Genomic DNA, 14,154 nt, shown 5'->3' with positions numbered 1-14,154 from the left:
AAATTTGCATTTCCATAAGCATTGTGGGAGCACCGTTGCCGCTGTGACGTGTGAGAAGCACATCCAGCCCTCTGTGTCGCGGGTCCACGCCGTGGATCCAGCCAACCGTAGACTGGAAATGTTCAGGGAAAAATGCACTGAATATGCGTGGATGTTTTTTATTGACACAGCGTTCACGTTGTATTGGTCGTGAGTCACCGAGAGCTGATTTAAGGTATAAGGGAGGGTGTGCTTAGGCTCTGTGCAAACACTCTGCCGTCTTCCATCAGGGACGAGCATCCTTGGGTTTCAGGGACCCTGAGACCAACCTCCTTTGGGTGGCAAGGGACAGCAGAGTCTCCGGGGCTTCTGATGGGCACTTCCCAAGCTGTGGTGTGACCGAGCACATCTGTACTTCTCTTGCTGTTTATGACTCCTGCCCACTTAATGGTGTTTCTGGTTTTTTGTTTGTTTTGGGGGGAATTGTGCAAGGTTCTTATGTTATTGTTTCTGGAAACTGATTCACAGTTAGGGCTGTTTCCCTCGTCCCGGGTATGTGGGAATCCTGTGCTGCGTCTGATGTTTGTGTGTTTGATTTTCTCACACCCAGGGCTGTGATACACCTGCCATGTCACCTGGGAAATGGAGGAGGGACTTGGGTTTCATGTTTTTCCTCGGGCTGTTTCCACATCCTTTGACCCGTGTCAGACACCACAGTGTTGGGGTCTGTTTCTTCCCCGGTTCGACAGCTGTTCCCGGGTCCTTAGACCGGTGTCAGACACCACAGTGCTGGGCTCTGTTTCTTCCCCGGTTCGATGCTCGTGTCATATGTGAGTGTCTGTGTGCACTTGACCCCTTTCTGGATTTTACGTTTTGCTTCATGTTGTCTGTGTCATCCTGCACCACCGCGCACCAGGTGAGCAGTGGGTGTTTGACTCTGGGTTTTGAACCTAGGCCCTGGGGCCTCAGCACTGCATGTCCTGTGGACTGTGATAGAAGGACAGGCGTGCCATGTGACACATAAGCTGGGGTCTCCACAGGTGTCCCGAAACGCTTGCCCATCTCAGTTACTAGCACAGTGTGCATGTTCGCACAGGTGTGTGCACGGGTGTGTGCACATGTTGCTTTGGAAATGGGCTGTTGGATTTCATTCGGTGTGAGAGTGAAGAGGCCAGCGGGGCAGGTCATGTAACCCTCTGTGTAAATCACCGTGGTCTGTGTGGAAGTACTGAAATGCATCAGAACAGAGAAAGGTGGCACTCTGATGCCATTCCCTTGTAGTTTCAGGACCACGTCAAGACTTGTGGCAAGTGTCGAATCCCTTGCAGATTCCACGCCATCGGCTGCCTCGAGACGGTGAGTCTGGGGGTCTGAGGTTGGGCGTGGTCTTCACTGCCTCCAGCCCAGCGCTTCCTGGGTTCCTTCCGGCTGCTCCTCAGCCTCCTCTGCAGCACTGCCTCCCACCCTGGCTGTCTGAGTGTCCCCAGCTTGGTCTCTGGGCTGGCAGCCCTGTCCACTCCCATCCTCCTGGTGGCGTTGTAGTGCCTGGCTTTGACTGCCACCTGTCTCTGAGGATGCCCAATGCATGTGCCCACCTGTCGCCTTGAGCCTCCCTGGGTGTTGAGTGCACATCTCAGATGTACCCGGCCAGCTCGCCACGACCACTTCTTGGCTGCCATCTCCCTGCCCCCATCTCACACAGAAAAGGGCAGCATCTAACCCAGCGGCTCTCGCCAAGCCCTCCGCCACCAGCAGGCACTCGGGCCCCTCCTCTCGCCTCACACTTCATGTTCAGGCTGACAGAGATCTCGTCTGCCCTCAAATGGTTCCTGGACACCTGGACCCCTCATCCCCCCAGCCGTCACTGCCCTGTCCACGTCGTCCTCATCTCTCACTGGGACCCAGGCTCAGGCGCTTATGGGACCCCCGTTCTTTTCCGCTCTGGCCTGTTCACAATTGGAAATCAATCACAGCTTTTCCTCACGGCTTCTCATTCAGAGCGGCCTGTTCCTGTGATCTTTCCCTCCCTTCGGCTGTCTCCTCTGCCCTGCTTGCTGGCCTGAGCTTTCTTGGGCATGCCCACTTGTGCCCACCCCAGGCACTTGGACACTGGCACAATGGCCAGGCGCCTGGGTCTGTCCGGGTGGACCCCCCTGCTCCACCCCTGCAGACTCTGCCCCTCTGTCGCCAGCACCTCATGTCTCTCTCTTGTCCGTCTTGTCCTGTACAACAGGAGCCCCTTGAGCTCAGGACCCTCGAGGAGTGCTGGGCCCAGAGGTGGCCCCCAGCTGAGGTGTGTGCCTGATGGATGGAGAGGGGCAGGCCGTGGGTGCAGACCCTCCCCTGGCCAGCTCGCTGGGCGGGCACCTTCCCTGCTTGGAGACAGGGATGCCTTGACGGTATTTGTAGTAGAGTCAGTTGCTGACTTGATTCTGTGTGGCCTTAGGTATTGTGTTTTCTTCCTAATAACAGTGAAGAGGACCATTTTCTTTGTCTGCGTTGGATAGTCTTCTCCTCTCCGTGTTCTTGTCTGTTTCCCGCTCCGACCTGGCATCCGCCATCTCCAGGGAGCCCGGGCTTCCCGTGCGGGAGGTTGTTTAGAGACCACCTGGGCCTCAGTGGTGCTCGCTGCCGCCACTGTGCTCCTTGTTTCTGGGCCTTTTGGTGTTGAGGAATGAGAGTGAACACAGCATGAGTCTGTGGCGACGCTCGCTTCCCGTTTGCACAAAGGGTCTCCCCATGCTGGCGCCCACCCCAGGCTCAGCCAGGACCTGCTTTTTCCATGCCGCACACGGCGTGGTCCCAGCGGCACCGGTCTCTGAGCAGATGCAGGGCGAGCTCTCGTCCAGCTGTTTGTCTTTTGAGTGCCCTTCTGCTCTCTGGGTGGCTGTGCCTCTAGCTGCGTGTACATGTAAGTCCATTTGTTTCTTTTACTGTGATTTTTTTAAGAGTGTCTTTCTTATTTATTTATTTATTATTATTATTATTATTTTTGAGGCTGAGTCTTGCTTTCTCGCCCAGGCTGGAGTGCAGTGGCATGATCTCAGTTCACTGCAGCCTCTGCCTCCTGGGTTCAAACAATTCTTGTGCCTCAGCCTCCCAAGTAGGTGATGAAAGACCCAAGTAGCTGTGATCACAGCTGTGCACCACCACGCCCAGCTAAGTTTTGTATTTTTAGTAGAGACAAGGTTTCACCATGTTGCCCAGGCTGGTCTCGAACTCCTGACCTCAAGTGATCCACCCACCTCAGCCTCCTAAAGTGCTGGGATTACAGGCATGACCACGCCTGGCTTGTTTTTAAATTTTGTTGCGGAAATTTGAAAATAATTTAATTGCAAAGTCAGGTCTATAAAATGAGGTATGTTTAAGGCAGCCTAATTTCCACCCCTTCACCTTCCCCCTGTGGGTAGCTTTTTAGTTTTATTTTATTTTATTTTACTTTATTTTAGAGACAGAGTCTCGCTCTGTCACCCAGGCTGGAGTGCAGTGGCGCCATCTCGACTCACTGCAACCTCCGCCTCCCGGGTTCAAGTATTCTCCTGCCTCAGCCTCCCAGGAAGCTGGGATTACAAGCACACACCACCAGGCCCAGCTAATTTTTGTATTTTTAGTAGAGATGGGGTTTCGCCATGTTGGCCAGGCTGGTCTCAAACTCCTGACCTCAGGTGATCTGACCACCTCAGCCTCCCAAAGTACTGGGATTACAGGTGTAAGCCACCACGCCTGGCCTATTTTTATATTTATTTATTTATTTTTGAAACAGAGTTTACTCTGTCGCCCAGGCTGGAAGTGCAGTGGCACCATCTCAGCTCACTGCAGCCTCCCTCTCCTAGGTTCAAGCAGTTCTCCTGACTCAGGCTCCCAAGTAGCTGGGATTACAGACATGTGCCACCATGCCTGGCTAATTTTTGTATCTTTAGTAGAGACGGGGTTTCACCATGTTGGCCAGGCTTGTCTGGAACTTGTGGGTAGGTTTTTTTTTTTTTTTTTGAGACAGTTTCACTCTTGTTGCCCAGGCTGGAGTGCAATGGTGCCATCTCGGCTCACCGCAACCTCCACCTCCCAGGTTCAAGCAATTCTCCTGCCTCAGCCTCCCGAGTAGCTGGGATTACAGGCGTGCACCACCACGCCTGGCTAATTTTGTATTTTTATTAGAGACAGGGTTTCTCCATGTTGGTCAGGTTGGTCTCAAACTCCCCACCTCAGGTGATCCTCCCACCTTGGCCTCCCAAAGTGCTGGGATTACAGGCGTGAGCCACCGTGCCTGGTCGTGAGTCGCTTTTTAAAAAATGGTGTGCTGCTTTTATTTTTCTTTTCTTTTCCTTTCTGTCCCTCCCCCTCTCCCTTCCCCTCGCCTTCTTCCCTTCGTCTCGTCCCGTCCCTTTTTTCTTTTCTTCCAAACAGGGTTTCACTGTGTCAGCCAGGCAGAGATGCAGTAGTATGATCTCGGCTCACTGCAGCTTCACCCTTCTGGGCTCAAGCGATCCTCCCACCTCAGCCTCCGGAGTAGCTGGAACTACTGGCACATACCACCATGCCCGGCTCATTTTAAAAAAATTTCATAGACGTGGGTTTTCGCCATGTTGCCCCAGCTAGTCTCCAACTCCTGGGCCCAAATGATCCTCCCGCTTTGGCCTTCTGAAGTGCTAGAATCACAGTTGCTAGCTGCTGTGCCTGGCTGCAACTAAGGTCTATAGCAAGCTTCATATTCTTTAAACATACCTGACTTTCAGTCTGTCATGCACAAGAAGGATCAGCCATGGCCAGGCCACCCAGGCATCCCTATCTCAGACTCTGGCCTGTCTCCTCAGCTCTAAGGCCCGCGTCTTGGTGGCCGTCCCCGGGTGGGAGCTGAATGGTGAGTGGAGCCAGCAGCCTCCCTGCCCTGTGTCTGCAGGTGGAGGGTGAGAAACAGCAAGAGCACGAGGCACAGTGGCTGCGGGAGCACCTGGCCATGCTCCTGAGCTCGGTGCTGGAGGCAAAGCCTCTCTTGGGAGACCAGAGCCATGCGGGGTCAGAGCTCCTGCAGAGGTGCGAGAACCTGGAGAAGAAGACGGCCACTTTTGAGAACATTGTCTGCGTCCTGAACCGGGAGGTGGAGAGGGTGGCCATGACTGCCGAGGCCTGCAGCCGGCAGCACCGGCTGGACCAAGACAAGATTGAAGCCCTGAGTAACAAGGTCTGTGCCTGGTGGGCGGCCAGCCATGAGGAGGACAGTGTAAAGGGGGATAGTGTCTGCACCCCAGCAGGTTCTAGCAGGTCCTGGAGCTTTAGAGCCTGGACAGTGTAGAAGTCCATCTGCAAACCCCAGTCCAGCGTGGTTTCTATGGAAGGCTCTGGCCCCCTTCGTTTCTGAGTCCTGTTCTCTGAGGGACCCAAACCCTGGAAGGTCATAGAGACCAGGCCGTGGGCGGGAGCCTCCTCTCTCTGATGGGAGGACAGAGTCAGCCATGGGGATGTGCAAGGCCTGGTGTGGCTTCCGAGCAGGCTTGCTGGCCAGGAGCTTCTGTGTGGACTTGGAGCCACCCCCTCTTGGCCAGGGTGGGGTTGGGTTCTTGTGTGCAGGGAGTGGACGTGAGAAACACGGAGCCAGGGGTGCCCAGGACCACTGTCCTGCTGGAGATCGGTGGGTGTGGGAGGCGGGCTCATGCCACACCCCTCCGGTAAGAGAGAAGGTGGTCTTGGCGCCCGGCAGGTGCAGCAGCTGGAGAGGAGCATTGGCCTCAAGGACCTGGCGATGGCTGACCTGGAGCAGAAGGTCTTGGAGATGGAGGCATCCACCTACGATGGGGTCTTCATCTGGAAGATCTCAGACTTCGCCAGGAAGCGCCAGGAAGCTGTGGCCGGCCGCACACCCGCCATCTTCTCCCCAGGTGTGGTTCTAAGACCCCCACCTCCCTGCAGCTGCTGTTTACGTGGCACCTGGGTCCCCTCACCTCTGTGACCACATGGGACGGCTCCCAAGGGAGGCTGAGATACGACCCCCAGTGATACCGGGAGCGACTGTGCCTGCCTGTGCAGCGAGTGGGGCAGCCAAATTTGGGTGGCCAGTGGGTGCCCTTGGGTAAGAATCGGGGGTGGGGGGTCAGGCTGGCTGCCCTCCTGCTTTGCCTGCCCTCCTGCTTTGCCTGCCCTCCTGCTTTGCCTGCCATCGGGGTATGCCCCTCGTCACCCACAGCCTGGTCCTCCGGCACACGCCTCTAAAGCAGACATTACATCAACAGGCTCTCCTGCCTGATCCCAGCTCCCAGGAAGACCAGACGGGTGGAGGTAGCCGTGGGGGTGGGACATGGCTCCCAGGGCCTTGGGGCCGAGCTAGTCTGACCCCTCCCAGGTTCCGTTTCCACACGGAGCTCAGAGAGGGTGTTTCTCACACTCCCTTTTTTTTCCCCAACTATGAGTTCTCTTGAGAGGGTGCCCGTGGGGTCTTCCCTGGAGGGCACTGCTGGAGAGGGGCTGTTTGGTGGCCGCCCAGCCACAAGCTCCTGCCAGGACTATGCTTCCGGGCACTGCAGTACAGAGGCGGCCCCTCTGCTGTCCTTTGAGGCCCTGGCTGACCTCGTGGCGGCCCCAGCCATCGTCTCATCCCCGGCTCAGGCACTCCCTTTGTGGCCTTTGTTGACGTGGCTCAGAAAACACCCTCGTGTGGGCTTTATTTTTACACTGACGTGGTGGACCTGCTGATAGAATCTTAGGTTCTAGGATCGAGACTGAGACATTGTTGGCACCTTTCCTGTTTGAATTGAGCCTAGCGCTGCTGGCGACACTCCCTGAGCAGCAGGGCCCGTGGCTCCTGTGCTCCGGCAGAAAGAGACCCAAGCGCCATCTGGAGGGGCCGCCGTGGTCTGTGTGGTGCGTCCTGACAAGGCCTTCAGCAGGGACCAGAAACAAAACCCACACTCTCTTTCTCCTCGGAGTTGAGACTGGAAAAATGACAGATTGTTTTGGGGGAACTTGAGGGAACAGTCTGGGCAGCCTGCAGGGCGTGGCCCTGTTCCTCCAGGGCTGTGAAGGTCAGCACTGCTTTCTGGTGACGACCTTCCCTCTGCAGCTGCTTGGCTCGGCCGATTGTATATGCTGGGAGCTCTGTACTAAGCGTGAGGTGAAGGGTCAGGATTCTGGAGGCCCTGCCACGGAGGCGGTACTCGGGCAGGAGGACCTGTTTGTGTGGAACATCTGCTTTAAGCAATGCTGGTGAACCCAGTTTGTGTGCGGCACGCGTGGAGGACGAGGACAGGGAGGATGGGCCAGGGCGCACGGTGGAGGACAAGAACAGGGAGGGTTGGTCCTGGTGCTGCCACAGTGGGGTCCCTGTGTTCAAACCTGTGCACGCGGGGTCCTGTCATGTGGCTTGGAAAGCCGCCTCTGCCACATTCTGGCTGTCATTCACGTCTGTGTCTCGTTGGGTGGGAAGGAAGTGGACTCTGCTTGTTTCGGGGTTCACTCTAGCAAGTGCCTCTTCTGAGGCAGGCTTGGGGCCCACCCTAAGCCCTGGGCCAGTCAGGGCTCCCCTCTGCAGCTCTGCCGAGGCCCCAACCTCTGCATTTGGTGGATCTTGCCGTGTTGCTCTACTCATCATCTTTTTTTTTTTTCTTGAGACGGAGTCTCGCTCTGTTGCCCAGGCTGGAGTGCAGTGGCCGGATCTCAGCTCACTGCAAGCTCTGCCTCCCGGGTTCACGCCATTCTCCCGCCTCAGCCTCCCAAGTAGCTGGGACTACAGGCGTTCACCACCAGGCCCGGCTAATTTTTGTATTTTTAGTAGAGACAGGGTTTCACCGTGTTGGCCAGGATGGTCTCCATCTCCTGACCTTGTGATCTGCCCACCTCAGCCTCCCAAAGTGCTAGGATTACAGGCGTGAGCCATCACGCCCGGCCCTCTACTCATCTTCTTAAGTTTTGGGGGTTACATTTGGGATTCTTAAAAATGCTTTTTCTGTGCCGGGCGTGGTGGCTCACGCCTGCAATCCCAGCACTTGGGAGGCCAAGGCGGGTGGATCATGAGGTCAAGAAATCGAGACCATCCTGGCTAACACGGTGAAACCCCGTCTGTACTAAAAATACAAAAAATTAGCCGGGCATGGTGGCAGGTGCCTGTAGTCCCAGCTACTCGGGAGGCTGAGGCAGGAGAATGGCGTGAACCCAGGAGGCGGAGCTTGCAGTGAGCCGAGATTGCGCCACTGCACTCCAGCCTGGGAGACAGAGTGAGACTCCGCCTCAAAAAAAAAAAAAAAAAATGCTTTTTCTGGCCAGGCACGGTGGCTCACGCCTGTAATCCCAGCACTTTGGGAGGCCAACATGCGTGGATCACCTGAGATCAGGAGTTGGAGACCAGCCTGACCAACATGGTGAAATCCCATCTCTGCTAAAAATACAAAAATTAGCCAGGTGTGGTGGCAGGCGCCTATAATCTCAGCTACTCAGAAGGCTGAGGCAGGAGAATCACTTGATCCCGCAGTGAGCCGAGATTGTGCCTCTAAGTCTGGGCAACAAGAGAGAGACTCTATCTCAAAAAAAAAAAAAAACTTTTTCTAATTTTTCTAACTACAACTTTTTTTTTTTTTTTTTTTTTTTTTTTTTGAGCAGAGTCTGGCTCTGTTGCCCAGGCTGGAGTGCAGTGGCTGGATCTCAGCTCACTGCAAGCTCCGCCTCCCGGGTTCACGCCATTCTCCTGCCTCAGCCTCCCGAGTAGCTGGGACTACAGGCGCCCGCCACCTCGCCCGGCTAGTTTTTTGTATTTTTTTAGTAGAGACGGGGTTTCACCGTGTTAGCCAGGATAGTGTCGATCTCCTGACCTCGTGATCTGCCTGTCTCGGCCTCCCAAAGTGCTGGGATTACAGGCTTGAGCCACCGCGCCTGGCTACTTTTTTTTTTTAATGAAATTTATTTTCATTGGAAACTAACTGCATACTTTAAGAAAAAAAACTTCCTTTGCACCCCAGAACCTCAGTGTTTCTTTGTGGGTGTTTTTGTCCCTGGGGTAGGGCAGCCAGACAGGAAGAGCGCTGCCCCACCCTTGCTGAGTGTCAGCTTACCAGGCTTCCCTCCTGCCTCCACAGCCTTCTACACCAGCAGGTACGGCTACAAGATGTGTCTGCGTATCTACCTGAACGGCGACGGCACCGGGCGAGGAACACACCTGTCCCTCTTCTTTGTGGTGATGAAGGGCCCAAATGACGCCCTGCTGCGGTGGCCCTTCAACCAGAAGGTGTGAGGCCGTCCCCACAGGCTTTGCTGAGGGCCGCACCTGAGATTCCCTCTGGGCAGTGCAGCTTCTGTGGTGCAGGGTTGTGCAGGACAGGGTGGTTTGGGCTCGCTGGACCAGGTGTCTGCAGCAGGCACGTCGCCCTGTGGTGTTGTGTCACGCGGTGGAGAGCTCTGGCAGTTTCTGTCGTTTCCATGATTTCTGAGCACTGGTCCGTGACACAAGCAACTGGCTTCCTGACCTGTCAGATAAATATAAATATGACTAAGGAAAAGCACAAGGCCGGCCGGGCGCAGTGGCTCAAGCCTATAATCCCAGCACTTTGGGAGGCCGAGATGGGCAGATCACGAGGTCAGGAGATCAAGACCATCCTGGCCAACACGGTGAAATCCCGTCTCTACTAAAAAATACCAAAAAAACTAGCCAGGCGAGGTGGCGGGCGCCTGTAGTCCCAGCTACTCAGGAGGCTGAGGCAGGAGAATGGCGTAAACCTGGGAGGCGGAGCTTGCAGCGAGCTGAGATCCAGCCACCGCACTCCAGTCTGGGCGACAGAGCAAGACTCCGTCTCAAAAAAAAAAAAGCACAAGGCCAAGTGTGGGGGAGTATCCCTGTGGTCCCAGCACTTTGGGAGGCTGAGGTGGGAGGATTGCTGAACCCCCAGGAGTTTGAGATCAGCCTGGGCAACATAGTGAGACCCCATCTCTACAAAAAAAATAGAAAAATTAGCCATGCATGGTGGTGTGCACCTGTATTCCCAGCTATTTGGAGGCTGAGGCAGGAGGATTGCTCGAGCCCTGTAGGTTGAGGCTGCAGTGAGCTGAGATCACGCCACTGCACTGCAGCCTGTGCAACAGAGCAAGACCGGGCTCTAAAAAATAAATGAACAAAAGGACAAAGTACAAAATAATGCAAGTTCAGGGGTGCCCAGCTTTAGCCCAGAACTGTAGAAGTTGATGGGCGTCTGGACCAGTAGTTTGAAAACCCTGTCCTGGAGAGACTATGCAGAGGAAGGAACACGGCTTCAGAGCCCTCTTCATCTGAGGTGTCATTTATTTATTTATTTTTAAGACGGTGGCTTGCTCTGTCGCCCAGGCTGGAGTGCAGTGGTATGATCTCAGCTTACTGCAACCTCTGCCTCCCGGGTTCAAGCAATTTTCCTGCCTCAGCCTCCTGAGTAACTGGGACTACAGGCGCCCACCACCATGCCAAGCTAATTTTTGTATTTTTAGTAGAGATGGGGGTTTCACCATGTTGTCACACTAGTCTTGAACTCCTGACCTCGTGATCTGCCCACCTCGGCCTCCCAAAGTGCTGGGATTGTAGGCGTGAGCCACCGCCCCGGCCTATTTTGAAAATCAGCATCTATTTTTGGTTGCAGAACTGAAGATCCAGAGACTAGGCTGGAATAAGAAGGTCCCTTCCTTTTGCCACACTTGGCCCAGGCTTGCTACTTCCCCCACCCCCTATAGCTATGGAGCAGGCAGATCAGAGCTGGGTGGGGTGAGGGTGTGGAGGGCCCATGGGCGCTCATCTGTCCTAGGGCATCCGGGTTCACGGCCCGACAGAGGCTCAGGTTCTCCCTGGAAAGTGCTCCTCATGGGTGGGCAATGGCTGCTTCCTGATCTCTTTGGCAAGAAAATGTCTTTGCCGGATATGTTATTTTTTGTATTTTCCTCATAATAATTCAAGTTCAGGAGTGATAAGCTTTAGCCTAGGACTCCAGATGTCAGTGGACAGGAAAGGCCAGAATGGACACAGGTTCCCCAGAGAGAAGCAGAATGTCGGGGGCTGGGGAGGGCTGGGGAGCCGGGGCGCAGCAGCAGGAGCAAGGCCGCCCACCACGTGGTCTCAGCTGGGCCTCAGCCTCTGGCCTCGGTCCTGGGATGGGCACCTGTGGCTTCCTGCTAGTGGCCCTGCAGGTGTCCAGACCCTCGGGAGCCAGAGAGAGATGGCCCACAGACCTGTGTCCCCTCCCTGGGGCTCTCTCCTCCAGGTGACCTTAATGCTGCTCGACCAGAATAACCGGGAGCACGTGATTGATGCCTTCAGGCCCGACGTGACCTCGTCCTCTTTTCAGAGGCCAGTCAATGACATGAACATCGCAAGTGGCTGCCCCCTCTTCTGCCCCGTCTCCAAGATGGAGGCCAAGAATTCCTACGTGCGGGACGATGCCATCTTCATCAAGGCCATTGTGGACCTGACAGGGCTCTAACTGCCCCTGCTGGTGTCTGGGGGTTGGGGGCAGCCAGGCACAGCCGGCTCACTGAGGGGCCACCACACTGGGCCAGGGCCTCACTGTACAAGTGGGCAGGGGCCGCGCTTGGGCGCTTGGGAGGGTGTCGGCCTGCAGCCAAGTTCACTGTAATGGGGGAAGGAGCCACCAGCCAGTCCTCAGATTTCAGAGACTGTGTGGAGGGGCCTGGAAGACAGGCTTAGCCCAGGGCTGTGGTGGGATTGGCTGAGGGTTTTCAGGTGCTTCCCAGCACAAGCTGCCCTTGCTGTCTTGTGCAGTGAAGGGAGATGCCCTGGGTGGGGACACGTGGTGTGGGAGCACATCCCAGCAGTGCCCGTGCAGCAGGAGCGCAGTGGATGACCTTGCGTCCCTCGGGCATGACAAAGGAGGAGGGCTGCTCCAGGAGAAGGGCCTCCTGCTGGCCAGAGCGAGGAGGGCCAAGCGGCTTGGTTCTCCCCGCTGGCCCCTGGAGAGAAGGGAGTGTTCTTAGACCCCTAGGTGCTTGTCTGCACAGAGCTCTGGTCTGTGCCACCTTGGCCAGGCCGGCTGTGGGAGAGGGTCTGGTCCCACGCTGCCTCTGCTCAGACCACTGTGTGGGGGGTGCACAGCACAGCCTGCGGGTGAAATGTGAGAGCTCACCATCGAGCTCACGAGACAGTTATTAAACCATTCAAATCTCTGTGGTCAGTGGCATCCATTTGATTCCAGGTTGCCTGCGGCTTCCAGCCTTGGCAGTGGTGACCCTCTGCGGGTCCTCCTGGCCTCCTCTCCTCTCACAGACCCCTCCCCACAGGGTGCCTGGCCCCTGCCTGCTTCTCTAGCTAGTCAAGCTGTTCCCTCTGTTCCTTACCTTCTGTAAGCTCTCTCTTCTGGAGCCTTGGTGAAGCCCAGTGTTCCCTCTTCTGGAATGTTCTTCCCTGTCGAGCTCCTCTCCTGGGCCTCCCCAAGGACTCCTGTGAGAGCAGGATGAGGATGAGCCAGCCCTGGTCCTGCCTCTCTGTACAGGCTCCACCGAGCATCCTGGCTGCACCGGGGGTCCTGGCTGCACCGAGCGTCCTGGCTGCACCGAGGGTCCTGGCTGCACCGAGCGTCCTGGCTGCACCGAGGGTCCTGGCTGCACCGAGGGTCCTGGCTGCACCGAGGGTCCTGGCTGCACCGAGCGTCCTGGCTGCACCGAGGGTCCTGGCTGCACCGGGGGTCCTGGCTGCACCGAGCGTCCTGGCTGCACCGAGGGTCCTGGCTGCACCGGGGGTCCTGGCTGCACCGGGGGTCCTGGCTGCACCGAGCGTCCTGGCTGCACCGAGGGTCCTGGCTGCACCGAGGGTCCTGGCTGCACCGGGGGTCCTGGCTGCACGGAGGGTCCTGGCTGCACGGAGCGTCCTGGCTGCACCGAGGGTCCTGGCTGCACCGGGGGTCCTGGCTGCACCGGGGGTCCTGGCTGCACCGGGGGTCCTGGCTGCACTGAGCGTCCTGGCTGCACCGAGGGTCCTGGCTGCACCGAGCGTCCTGGCTGCACCGAGGGTCCTGGCTGCACCGGGGGTCCTGGCTGCACCGGGGGTCCTGGCTGCACTGCCCCTGTGGTGTGTTCTCAGGACAGCACAGGCAGGTGTAGGCACAGCTTCGCACTCAGTATTGGGGCAACTGTGCTGGGACCTATTGGGCATCTGTATCAGGGTCCAGGATAAAGTGGTGTCGTCTCTTGACATCTTCATGCACTGCTGTAGTTTGAGAAGTTAAGACCATAGAAAAATACAGAAAATAACTCAGGCACAGAACTGACCAACAGGCATTGTCTGTGTTCTGTGAGTGTGCTGGGCCTAAAAAGCGGGCGTCACAGAGCCTTGCTGTTCCCTTTCCCGGCCTCACCTTGGCTCCCCAGGCCATGTGGCAGGAATTGTGGTGTTTCCGTTCTCCTTGGGCTTTAGAATTTTGCATCTGTATGTTTCTGTATTCACAAATAAGAGTATTGCATTGAAGATGCAGCAACCATCCACTGGGACAGCTGCGGGTAGCTGGGCTTTTTACTCAGCCTGACCGCTCTTAATGCCTGTTGTGCTGGGCACTCGGCATGGTGGATTCTGACTGCTGTGTGTGAGCTCCCCAGAGAGCACCTCCCAGTCTCTTCCCGTGTCTTCAGGGTTTGGTGACTAGAGACAGCCAGACCTGCTCTCTTGGGTCTCCTGTCAACCTGGAAGGAGGGTTGGTGGTTTCTAGGCCTCCCCTTTTTAGCAGTTGCCAGCTTGCTTTGCGGAGGGGCTGCATCTAGTCCTTCCACCACCACCAGGGGAGGGTTCCCATTGCTCCCATCCCTGCCCACGCTTCGTGTTGTTGGAATTGAGAAGATGCTGCAGCCTGCTGTGTTTGAAGTGGCATCGCTGTCACATGCGTTTCTCTGGTGACTCGGCGGGGTCGGGCATCTTGACCACGCTTACCTCTCCGTTGGATTATCTCCCGTGCGAATTACCTGTTGATATCTTTCTCATTTTTCTTCTGGTTGTTGGTCTGGGTCTTATTCTATTGGTCGGTAGGAGTTCCTGATATTCCTGATTACAGATTCTCAGTTGTCTTTGAACGGTGTTTCTGTTCCTGACGTGCAGAAGCTTAAACCCTACGCATGATCAGTTGATCTTATGCTTTATGAATGGTGCTATTTCCGACTGACTCAGAACGTCCGGACCTTCCCTGAGGCTGAAAACCACTGTCATGTTTTCTTCTAATGATTCTGAAGTGTTGCCTTTAA

The 14,154-nt window shown here is 56.1% G+C and overlaps 1 protein-coding gene across 40 annotated transcripts in view; it reads left to right on the top strand.

Moving 5' to 3' along the window:
* The window catches only part of TRAF2 (TNF receptor associated factor 2), a 51,728-nt gene extending 39,635 nt beyond the window's left edge, over positions 1–12,093 (top strand). For 29 of the 40 annotated variants that reach the window (XM_077965255.1, XM_001092078.5, XM_077965280.1 and 26 more), the window contains 5 exons: positions 1,261–1,335; positions 4,877–5,158; positions 5,675–5,852; positions 9,036–9,184; positions 11,175–12,093. In XM_077965255.1, coding sequence (XP_077821381.1) covers positions 1,261–1,335; positions 4,877–5,158; positions 5,675–5,852; positions 9,036–9,184; positions 11,175–11,393 — 903 coding nt within the window. In that variant the 3' untranslated portion in view covers positions 11,394–12,093. 40 annotated transcript variants of the gene reach the window in all.
* The last annotated feature ends 2,061 nt before the right edge of the window (positions 12,094–14,154 follow it).

The sequence above is a fragment of the Macaca mulatta genome, chromosome 15, assembly GCF_049350105.2.
Source record: "Macaca mulatta isolate MMU2019108-1 chromosome 15, T2T-MMU8v2.0, whole genome shotgun sequence".
Lineage (NCBI taxonomy): Eukaryota > Metazoa > Chordata > Mammalia > Primates > Cercopithecidae > Macaca > Macaca mulatta.
This window is presented reverse-complemented; position numbering and strand designations above follow the sequence as displayed.